General features: G+C 48.0%; 1 protein-coding gene across 5 annotated transcripts in view; it reads right to left on the reverse strand.

Moving 5' to 3' along the window:
• The window catches only part of LOC101961715 (schwannomin-interacting protein 1), a 549,493-nt gene that overhangs the window by 16,670 nt on the left and 520,539 nt on the right, over positions 1–12,284 (reverse strand). For all 5 annotated transcript variants that reach the window (XM_078043492.1, XM_040269940.2, XM_013358820.4 and 2 more), the window contains one exon: positions 9,276–9,394. In XM_078043492.1, coding sequence (XP_077899618.1) covers positions 9,276–9,394 — 119 coding nt within the window. The remainder of the gene's footprint in view (positions 1–9,275; positions 9,395–12,284) is intronic.

Here is a 12,284-nt window from a genome sequence, read left to right on the forward strand (position 1 = left end):
GTTCCTCTTCCAGGATTCAATTTCTAACCACTGAATTCCAAGTGGTCGTTGAAACAGTGGTGGGTCTATGGGGCTGCGTGGACTCTGTGAAGCATGGAAATTCACACTCTGTCATCTTTAAAACCAGGGTGTATCACAGATGCCATCCCAGCAGCCGGCAGCCAGAGTGCACTTCTGAGTCAGGTGAGGGCCTCTATGGGAGGTGGCTGTACACGCTGTCTCTGGATAAGAAGGTGCTATGCCTGCTGAGGGCACCCAAGTGACCAGGAGGAGACAACCGGAAAGCAGCATCTGGTGAGAGGGCAGAGCGGCAACCACTCCACCAGCACACCTCCCCTTCCTTCATCTGTATCCAGGAGACACGACGAATGCACATGTCCAACCGAGTCCCAGAGGACTCTAATGTCGGAAAGGATGCTCATGGTGCCGAGCGGGCACATGGTAGCTGGCAGAGGTTTTTTTCTGTGATACATAAAACAATGGCCTTATAGCCAGTGGTATCCAGGAGTAAGCGACAGTGATGAAGTGGGCACAACAAAACCCAGTGCAGTGCAGACGCTGTCCAGGCACTCGATGGAGCAGAAGGCAGCCGCTACACAGAGGACAGCACTGAGGGAAAGGTGGGGAAGCACCCCTGGGAGGCAGAGCCAGGCTGCAGGCCACCGCCCGGCTCCCAGCACCCTGCACACTGCCTTCCCGGGCTCGGGTCCCAGCAGGGCTCCAGAATGTGGTGCAGTGAAAGAGCTTGTGACAGCGGAGAACAGACACCCTCCTCAAAGTGGCTGTCTACTGAGGGAAGTGGGCACCAGAAGTTGGGGGCTACTGTGGGAAGACGTGAGCTTCAACTCGACTTCCAATGGTGCTGCTCAGTTTTAAACCATGCACAAATTCTCATCCACTTAAAAACACGTCACCTACCATGGCCAGTGGCTCCACCTCTCCCTCCCAATCTGGCAAACAGCAGCATGTGAGGGCTTTGGGCCCGAGTGAGACATCTTCCTGGGGTTTAATGCATGCACTGACCCAGATGAGAGCAACCACAGGGCATAAAGAGTTGTACTGCAAGCCTGAATGAAAGGGCCGCCTGGCTGTCTGGCCAGGGCACAGGGCTCCCAGCAGCAGCAGATGTTCCACGGTGCCTGGTCATCACTGGGCTGCGTGTGTTCAACACACATGAGCAACCACCGTCCTCAGGGAGTGCAAATGCAGTGATAGAGTCATGAGAACTGTCAATGATGATGCGCCAATGAAAAACAACTCCTGGAAGCTCTTTTAATTAAACACTCAGCTGTCCACCAGAGCTGTTTTTGAATATAAAATGCAGCCCCGTGGCCTCTTCTCTCCCTGCTTCCCTCCCCTTTGCTCAGGCAACTGAATTCTCATTGGTGATAAAAAAAAAATTCATAAGACAGGGTACAGCTGGTCATGCCTCCAGCGAGATGTCAGATTCTGCCTCACAAAATTAATTGCACCTAATTAAGCCGGGTCATTGGCATGACTGTAAAGCCAGGCTACTTATTAGACAAAGAAGATTTCACAAATACCAATTTGCTTTTGTTTCAGGTTTGTGAAAGAGAAGACTTGCTTACATAATAAAATACGTTTTGTCATTTTCATTTTATCACTCTGCAAAAGATCCACTTTAAATCTTGCATTGCTTTGAGAAATTGTACAATATTTTAGAAAACTGAAGATAATTCTTGCAAGAGGACATAAAAGAAGGCGGACTTTCTATAGATTGCCCAAAGACTTTCTGAAAACTATAAAGAAGGCACTGGCAAGCTACAACAGATAATGACATGTACCTGGAGCTACCTATATGAAGGGTTTTTTTTAATGCAAATTATTAGCACACATGAATGAGACTGATGTGAAGTTTTAAAGATATGCCATGTGTGATAGACAGGTGGCATGAGTGAGCACCTGTTTCCAGGTGCAAGAGACAGCTCAAGCACTGAAACAGGTCCACCTCCTCCTCATTTGGGCAGGGCAGACCTGACCACTCTGCTAACTCCTATGCAACATACTATTGTCAGAGACAAGAGGGTACACTCCTTTCCTGGCAGAAGGAAGAGCTGGTCCCATCTGGGATTGCATAATGTGTTACACGTGTAGTTCTCCCATTTGAAGCCCATGGACCCTGTTTCTTTAACACCTCTAGGAGTGGTGCATTGGCCTAGCTAACAACACCTCCCTGGGCCATGTGGCCCCTGCATCCAGTGCTACTGCCCAAGGGCAGGAAGAAGGCAGGTTTCGACAGTCTGACTTTTTCAGCCCGGCACCCATAAACCTAAGGCCAGGAAAGCAATGTTTTGTGATGAGGGGAACTGGCATTGGAGCCAGCTGCTCAGGGCTGTCTGGGAGCCTGCTTCTCACATGCTCAGCATTGGAGGGAAGGGTACAGCCTGGCCACAGCAGCCCAGGCTCACCTGGAAAGGAGACCATGCTGCCCTGTGTTCATGCACAGGCATGTAAGGAGCACGTGTCTTGGGGTAAGGTAAGAAGAGTGGGGATCGGAGCTATGTTGCTCCACAGAGGAAAGGAGAATGCAGAAGGCAGGGCAGGTCTTCTCTAGGATGCAGAGTTACAGACTGAAGCTCTTCCCTAGATGGGCAGTGCCTTGCCTCTTGCTCACAGAAGGCTGGATAGAGCACTCCCTGCGGACAGTGGTTGTTCAACATAAGCTCATGATAATGGGGGCTTCCTGGGTGTCCGTTACTAATGACCAGATTGCTTTGTGCCTTCACAGCAGCAAGACTGGTTTCTATTTCCTCAGTGACACCAAGCTGCACAAACTCTGGCACCCAACAGAGGATGTTTACTGACCATTAATTTGGCTGATAAAAAAAATTTATAGGAAGTATGAAAACAGTAAAAAGGATATCTATTTTTTTCAAGAATATAACTAAACGTAGAATTTCTTAGAGACCTTGTTTCGAAAATAGGAAATGCATTTTTCTCATTGCCTTTTAAGTTTCTCACATGCTTTTACTTTTGTTGTTGTTGATGTTGTTGGGACAGGGCCTGCTGAGTGGCCTAGGCTGGCCTGGAACTCAAGATCCTTCTGCACCAGCATGCTGAGTTTCGGGGATTACAGGCGTGCACCACCACACCTGGCTGGTTGCTCTTTTTAAAGAAGAAAATGGCAGGATTACACAGGCTCAGCTTGAGAGGCCGATTCTGTACGGGTTAGCACACATAAAAAATATGACAAAAATGACACCCCTTACATTTGCCACAGTTGGGTACAGCCAAATTTAATTAGCTGAGTTATGAAGCGCTATCGAACATTTCCTTGCTGCGGTTGAAGGCATGAAATGTCTTTATGGGATTACTGTAAGCTGAGCTTATGTTGAGCGGCTTGTCACTCTTACAAAGTACTCAAGGAGAGAGCACCACCTAAAGAAGCCCAGTACACTGAGACCTGCACTCCACCATGGAGAGCCTATGTAGCTCCATGTCCCCCCAGTCCCCTGACCTCTCCTGAGTCCTCACGTGCTGAGCGTGAGAGGGGCTGTGCATTGGAAACTGCATTGCACCCCAGTCACACTGCAAGGATCACCTCTGAGGGCCTGGCCTTCACAACCAAGCCAGATTTCAGAATCTATTATGTGGCCAATTAACGAAACCCCAGCTTCATTTAAAATCGGGTGTTGAGCTCTTTAGAGTAGTGAATTACTGTAGGATTTAAGTTCTGACTTGGAGCTAACTGAGCTCTGGTGCATTTAGCAACAGCACCTGGTCAGCTCTATCCAGCCTTCTGTGAGCAAGAGGCAAGGCGCTGCCCACCCAGGGAGGAGCTTCAGTCTGTAACTCAGTAGCAGAAATCAAGGGATGGAGAAAGTGAGCTCTCCAAAGGCAGGGAGCCTTACTGAGCATTTTCCTGCTACATTATTACTAATGAGGACAATTAGTCTTTGCAGATTTTAAATTCACAAAGATAAAAAAAAAACCAACACCAAAAAGTCATGGTGTTCTTGCAGAGGATGAGCTCATCCCACAATGTGGAGATGAAAACCTCTGAAGGAACAGGATGTAAATAATCCTCCTTATGGTGAGTCCCCACACGGCTCATCCCAGCTACTGTGGGACACGTGTAGGACACGTGTTGAGTTGGTGAGCTGTGTCTGCAGAGGGCAGATGACTCAGGGGGCGTTCAGTGCCGTTTTGCCAGAAGCTCCAGTGGCTCTTAGGGGAAGTGCAGGGTGGCACAAGGAGGATAAGTGGGGCGGAGGTGCTGGGCAGCTGAGGTGCCCCAATCCCCTCTTGGTCCTGCTCGGCCAGGGAGACGCTCTGCTCACACTTGGAGTTCGGCAGGGTACTTATTTGAGATGATATTGAAAGCCTTCATGAGACTGAACCCACAGCACACTGAACACAGAAAACAGGCTCCCTTCTGAAATCCTACTTGGAACATCAACAAAGAGTCCGTGGGGTTCAGGAAGAAAACAGAAGCTAAAAGGCAGATGCAACAGCCGTATCTGACATGCAACCTCCAACCTGACCATGGCCGCAGGAGGCTGGTGGAGCCAGCGCGTGCAGGTGCCCTGGAGCCCAGGAAATGCTCAGGTGCATCTGAAGCCAGGGGTGCACTGAGCACAAGGAAGGGCTGCCCCTGAGTATCACGGAGAACTGCCACCTTCCCTGCCCTCCTGGGGCTGGGCAGTCAGTGGTGAATCACAGGAGCTCTGGACTGGGCATACCTGAGCATAGCAGAGGTGTTTATGAAGTGCCTGACTGACATCTATGCCTACATGTCATAGACTATATGAAAGTTTCAATATATATATATATATATATATATATATATATATATAGAGAGAGAGAGAGAGAGAGAGAGAGAGAGAGAGAGAGAGAGACACACACACACACACACAGACACCAGTGATTGAACTTAGGGGCACTCAACCACTGAGCCACAACCCCAGCCCCATTTTGTATTTTATTTAGAGACAGGCTCTCACTGAGTTGCTTAGCACCTCACGGTTGTTGAGGCCGAGATCTTCTTACCTCAGCTTCCCCAGCTGCTGGGATTACAGGTGTGAGCCACTGAGCCCAACTCTCATTTCTTAAGCCACTATACCCCAATACTAAAACCAGAAAAAAATGTTATAAGAATGAAAAAGATCCATGTAAATCATGAATATAAATTTAACAATCCTAAACAAAAAATAAATAAAATCCAATAGTGTCTAAAAAAGGATAACTCCCTCTCAACAAACTTAGGTCTATATCAGGTATGCAAAGATGGTTTAATATTTTGAAAATCTATAGGTGCAATCTGGATAGAAGTGAATGATAAAATCATCTCAACAGATGCTAAATACCCGTTTGCTAAAAATTATTTGAAAATTGTTGATAGATGGAAACATCATTAAGGAGAAACATTAAACTTAAAACTAACATCATCCTAAGGGGGGAGAAATAGTAGAATTATTCCATTTAACATGAGGAATGAGCTAAGAATTCTATTTTAGTCAGCTGTAACCAAAACACTTGGCAAGAGCAACTTAGAGGAGGAAGAGTTTACTTGGAGCTCATTTTCTTTTTCAGAGATTCAGCCGCCCATAGATGGCCAATTCCATTGCTCTGGGCCCAAGGTGAAGCAGCACAGCATGGAGGAAGGGACCAGCAGACAGAGGCCGCAGTTACAGCCATCAGGAAGCAGAGAAAGCAAGAGGAATGGAGCCACATGGAAGCTGAACCCTTTCAAGGCAGTGACTCACCTTCTCCAGTCATGCCCAATGTGCCTACAGCAAGCACCCAGTAAGTCCATTCAAACCAGGGTGGACCAATGAAGTTACAGCTCCCCAAGTCCAATCATTTCACTTCTGACTATTCCTGCAACAATAGGAGCTTTGGGGAAGAACTCACATCCAAACCATAGCAGATTCCAAATACTACTGTTTCTAATCCTTGCTGTATGGGAATTCCTACCAAGAGCAAAAGAAACAAAGAAGTAAACAAATAAGGCTGCCATGATGCATGCACAGTGCTACTGTTTCCAAAGTCCAGACTTTACAGACAGCTTTATTAAGACTGACAGGAAAGCTGAGTAATAGGAGCAGGAACACAAAGTGGCTGGGCAGGGGGCTTCTGCAATGGTAGCTGTACTTCTGATGCCAGCAGCAAGTGATGCTTGCTGCGCGATATCAGAGAACAAGTGTCTAGGAATCAATACAAAAAAAAGATGCACAGTCTCTCCAAATGAAAGTTATAAGACCTAAGAAATATTAAAAAATATTTAAATAAATGGAGAGACAGATAATGTTTATGGATAGGAGAACTAAATATTGTGAAAATATAATCCTTCCTAAGTTGATCTTGGACTCAAAGATCTTAAGAAAGTATCTTGCTGAACTTAATTGGATAATTCAGAACTTATATGAAGGAATGAAAAAGCAGGATTAGGCACGTACTTCTGAAGAAAAAGAATGTGGAGAGGAACTGGCCTGTCCAGATGCCAGGACTTATTCTGAAGCTATGGTGATTAAGAGCATAGTTTTGGTGCAGTAAAATAAGGGCAATGAGACGATGACCATATGAGGGAACAGGAGAGATTAGGCTTCTCTCCCATAGACAGCAACAGATCAACTCCCCCTTGGTTATAGACTTTTAAAGTCAAGGCTTTAAAAGATCTTGGTAGAAAATGTAGTGAATATCTACTGAATCTTAGGGTAGAAGAATATTTCTTGTACAAGATATTGACAGCATTGCCTAGAAAATAAAATTTGGGTGTAATTAACGGTATTAAAATCAAGGATGGCTGGGTGTGGTGGCACATGCCTCCTACCTCAGCCTCAAACTCAGGAGGCTGAGGTAGGAGGAGCACAAGTTTCAGGCCAGCCTCACAAATTAGTGAGACTCTGTCTCAAAATAAAAAGGACTGGGGATGCAGCTCAGTGGTAGAGCACTTCTGATTTAATCCCCAGCTCTAAAAAAAAAAAAAAAAAAAAATCAAGATTTTATGGTCATAAAACACACGATAAAGAAGTGAAAAACAAATCACAACTTGGGAAGTGACTTTTGGAAAGGAGAGTGTATTAAAGATTAGTGTGATGACTAAAGAACTTCCAGAAGTCAGTAAGAAAGCACAAAGAATACAACAGAACACCAGATGTAAGACCCAAGCAGATATTTCCCAGAAGAGAAAACAAAATGCAGCTAATAAATGCAGTGGTGTACATTTTAGAGCTAACCAATCAACAGCAATCTAAGAGCAGCTGGAGTGTCAAGTGTCGGAAGGGTGCACAGGCTCTCTGGCATGCTGCTGGAAGAAGGGTCACTCGTGGTGACCTTGCTGGAAATGGCCTCAGCAAGCCCTTTCCTAGCAGGTTCAATCACAGGCCACACCAAAGAAAGGCCTACACATGGAGCAGGCCACAGACCTGGGGTACAGCAGTAGTACCCTCACAAGAGCAGCCCACACGCAGCATGGTGCCACCGTAGAGGAGCAGCTCCACCAACAGTACTGTCCCTTGGCGAACCACACAGCAGTCACCCTGCACAGCAGGCAGCTCTTAAATCAGATGGTTACTCAAGATAAAAACTAAGAAGCTTAGCATTTTCTTTAGAGATAAATAGCAGAAGAAACAGCCAAGGAATTAAGTTACTACTTCTGGAGAAGGGAGAAAGTACCTGTGTGTATTTCTACACCTAAGTGTAAATGTATTGTGTCATACATGCACCACTCGTATGTACACTTGTAGATACGTGTGTGCACACGCTTGATTCTACAAACAGCTGCTGAGCGTTCAGGCGGGGCTTCCAGGTAAAGGCATTTTGGCACTTTGGGGACATCAGCAATAGCAGACATCTATGTACAGCATACAGTACAGTCCAATCCCCCTTTCACAAAAAAGAGGGAAAACGAGGTGTGTCAAACAAAGGTGAAGCGGCCTGGGATGGACCTGCGGGTCTCCAGGTTCCTGGGCTGGACGCTTCCTGTCATGTCCCACCTGCAAAGGACAGAGTTTCCCCAAGGCCTGGGGAAGTCTGAGGGCTCAGCTCTGCTGTGACAGGTGGGACCATTCTTTATCAGTCTTGAGACTGGCTACACACCCCAGTGAGAAAGATGCCTTTGCACCTTGAAGCTAGCTAGAGCTCCTGCCGGTGCATAATAGCCTGCAGGGCCTAGATAGCGCACACTGGAGTGAGCATGTCCACATTCTGGTTCTGCTGGGTTAGATGGCTCTCTGTGGACCAAGCCTAGCCTACTAACAGCCAGATGAATAAATAAATGCAGGCCAACATTAAGATGCCCAGTTCTAGCTTCACATGAAGCAGCCAGCGGAGATCTGTTGGCGGGATGAAGGCATGAACACTCTCATTTGCCTCCAGCTCTGGCTGCAGGTGGTAAATATATGTGGTGTTTACACAGGATACATTTGCCCAAAAGCAGACTGAGAGAAGCAGACACTGGGGGTGGGAGTCAGGGATCGCTGATGGGTCTTCAGTTTCTATCTTTCTTGGAAACATGTTCTAAAGCTTGCATCCCTTGGGACATCTGCATTTGGCATGATTTTGTTGATTGTCTACCTCTTTGTTAACTAGAGTAGACTATGGAGTGTCAACATGAACTTCCACTGCAAGCATCTTAGAAATACAGAATCTCAGGCTCCACTAAGACCTAATGAATCAGAGATGTCCCCCTGACACAGCCCCTGAGGATTCGTGGAGGGAGCCAACCGGAGTTGGAGAGGCTATGCCCTACAGCCCCATGTCCTGCATAAAGCTATAATCTACAGGCACTTTATTTAGAATTAAAAGTTATGCAAGTTACCAGTCATATCCTGAAATAAATTATGATAAGCAGGTAAGGATGGCGTAACAGAGGAACACTGCCTGGAGGACAGGCTGAGACGATGATGAACTGTGGATGATCAAAGCGGGAGCTGCAGGTCTGTCACCAGTGCTGGCTGCTATCACAGGTACTGGGTGGTTCTGGGTACCTTGGGGCTGCCTTCTGGGGAATCTGGTGTTCTGCCATTTATTGTCTTAGGCATTTACCAGCATGCCTAGAGTGTGGCTTGACCCCACATCAGTCTGCAAGGTCAGCACTGTCTACAGGAGTGAAATAGCAAACTCTGACCTCCTGCCACTGGGCAATACACCATGAGGAGCCACATCAAGAGTACCGACAAGCAGCTGGGGAAGGTCTGCCTAGTACCAAGGATGCTAGCACTGTGGGAAACAGCCACCCAGATGAGGGGCTTCTGCTGTTAATGGAGCTGGGCGGAGACTGCGGTCTGGATGGACCCACCCAGGGCACTCACCGGGAGGAGAGGCTGGGCTTGCCGCTCCTGCTGCAGCTGGTGTAAATTCCTGGGCCGTCATCGAAGCAGCTTCCGAGCGCCAGCTTCTGTCTGATAGACTCTCTCTCATTTTTCTGTGCCTGAAATTTCAAGAGAATAAAAGATGTTGATGAGCAGGCAGAGGCATCCCGAGCTCAAGCAGCCCAGTGTGCCAAGCTTCTCAGAACTGTGTTGCTAGAAGAGTAAGGGGCAGGGCTGCGACTCAGAACATATGAATTACCGGAAGCTGAAACCAAACCTCTGGCTCTAGGCTCCACTCTTCAGAGCCCTTTGTGGTCGCAGCCGGGAAGCAGGACCCTGCTGCTAAGTGTCCTTCACCGGGACAGAGCTGAGCACCTGGCTCTGTAACCTTTCTTCCCACCTGCTGGTGCAGGGCAAGCCGTGGAGATCAGCACACTCTCCTAAATTCAGTCACTTGATCTCCTCCTTTCTCCCATTCCCTTCAGCCCACATCTTCTAGGGCACAAGCATGGGTCAGCTCCTTGGCCAGTACCCACTGGCCTCATGAGCTGGTGATAGCCACAGCAAGGGGTAGCCCAGGCCAAGGCCAAGAAGCAAATGGTGCCCACCTACAGCATGCCCAGGTCCGGCTGGGGACCCTGGCCAGGTCTAGAGTTTGAGAAGCCCAAGAAGGAATGTGTGGGACAGCTGGAGACAAAGTGGCCAGTGTGCATGGGAGGAGCTGGTCAGTGCCGTTCTGTGACCTCTTGGATTTGTTTCTAGTATCAGCTTCCGTGTAAAACCTCACCTGGCCAACTTTCAACCCTTTAATAATGGGGAAGAAGAGTAGAAGTAGTCTCTTTAGTTTGAAAACTAGTGCGAAAGCAAACACAGTGTGGTAGAGACCCAGGCCAGGGATGAGACGGGGTTCTGTTCTGGATGGGGATGGTGTCCTAAGCAGGAGCTCAAGGCTACCTGAGCAACTCCTATTAAAACATTCAGTAAGGGAGCCCGGAAGGTGAGACAGGGGGATGCTTGAGGGAGCCTGGAAAATGACTGGGTTCACCAAGGGAGATAGTCAGGCAGCAAGGGCACTGTCCCAGGTGGTCACTGGTCACACGTGGCCATCTGCATTTAAATCTAATGGTCAATCAATGACAATTAAATCCAGATCCTTAGTCAACATGGCCTCATTTTAAGAGCTCAGCGGTCATTGGAGCTGGTGGGCCTGATACTGGACAGCACAGAGAGAAACACGATAGTGTGGTCCCTTGGGGACAAGGTTCCCAAGCTCCAGCTCCGACAGCTGGGCCATTCATCCTACAGGCCTCTAATCCAGGTCCCCAGCTCTAGCTCCAAGGGTCAGTGGGCTTGAGGACTGGCTCAGAGAAGGCTCACCTCTCCTTTGCTTCTCTCCAGCACTATCCAGTCCTGGGCCCCAATGCATTGTGCTTAGCTGCCCTGCTTAGCATGCTCTAAAGACTCATGGTTGGTGAGAATACCTGTGTGTGCAGACGGCCGCGTAACCCAGGAGCGCTTGGGTGTGTGGAACTAGAGGGAATGGCTACTATACAGATTGCTCCCAAATGTGATTCACCTTGTTTGCTGAGCAGGATGGATCTGGGCCCTGGAAAGTGACCTAAGGATGCAAAGGGAAGCAAGATGCCTTCCATCCCAGTGGCCACTTGCCATTTACTGCTGGGAAACCTAGTTAAAGCAAAGCACCTTCTGAGCACATAGCACTGGCCCTGGAGACGATGCTTCCCAAGAGAAACAACACAGCATCTTCGTCAAATACAAACTACCTTCAGTAGCCTATTTCTCAATATCTATAGCAAAGAGACCCTCACACCATGTCCTTACCATCAGGAAACTACAGAGCAGAGCTGAATACCCAAACACGTGAGATCAGGGGTAACCTGAGCAGAAGTCCACGTCACCATGCTAGGGGCCAACTCTGGCCCAGGCTGAGAGGCTTTGCTTCAGAGAGCATCTACCCACTGTACCTGTGTGTCTGTCTCTGTGGCTCACTTGGCCACTGAGCTACAGACACCGAGAGGCCCCAGTGCATTGTGCTTAGCCGCCCTTGAGCACTGATGGCTTGGAGAAGACTGTTAAGCACTCTCTTTCCACCTCTCTCTGGATCCCACCAAACAAATCACATATGGAGAATATAAATGTGACCCATGATACTATCACTTAGAGACAGATTGTGGCTAACATTTTGGTATTTCCTCCGATGTTTTATCTTACGTGCTCATTTTTTCTACTTTATAAAGTTGAGATCACACTGTTGATTGTATCTGGAGGGTATCCCTGATACCACTTCATATTCTTTAAAGACACAGTTCTTAAGGACCACACTCACTCCCTGCTATGACGTCTCCTCCACAGCCAGCCATCCGAGCGTGTAGAATGAACAACAGTGGGAAAGCAAGTAGCTTCACACTGGTTCCTGACACATGCCTGGAGGCTTCACGGGGACAAGCCCTGGAAGTGACTTGTCAGGTTAGCTGCATGTGAGCATGTGAGGAGTCCATCAGGCTGCTCTGGAGAAAGGCTGTTCCATTCTGGTAGCGTGAGGGGCTGCTGGCCACACACGGGCTCCCACCAAGCGCGTGGAGAATGCTGCTGCTTCTCATCTGATGGGCACAGGGAGGTGTGCTTTTTTACTTTACTTTCCTGGATTCATTATCAACAGTAAATTCCTAAGTGTTTTACCTCCTCTACTTTCTGTTCTCTGAGTTACTTACTCCTGACTTTGCTTAGATTTCCACAAGGTCTGAGAGCATGAAGTCTTCTGTATTAAGGGTGCATGTCCTTTGAGTTGACTGTCGGTGTTCTGTGGTCATGAGGATGGCTTGCTTCCTCCGTGACGTCACGGATGTCCTGTCAGTTACCAGTTAGTTACCAGTTACCAGACCTCACTGCACTGCAGGGCTGAGGAGGACCAGGAGTATCCGTGACGAGCTGCAGCAGTAGCAGCTTTGTGACTTGTCCCACAACTTCTGCTTTCAAGTCTCAGAGTCT

Source organism: Ictidomys tridecemlineatus, chromosome 3, assembly GCF_052094955.1.
Source record: "Ictidomys tridecemlineatus isolate mIctTri1 chromosome 3, mIctTri1.hap1, whole genome shotgun sequence".
Taxonomy (NCBI): domain Eukaryota; kingdom Metazoa; phylum Chordata; class Mammalia; order Rodentia; family Sciuridae; genus Ictidomys; species Ictidomys tridecemlineatus.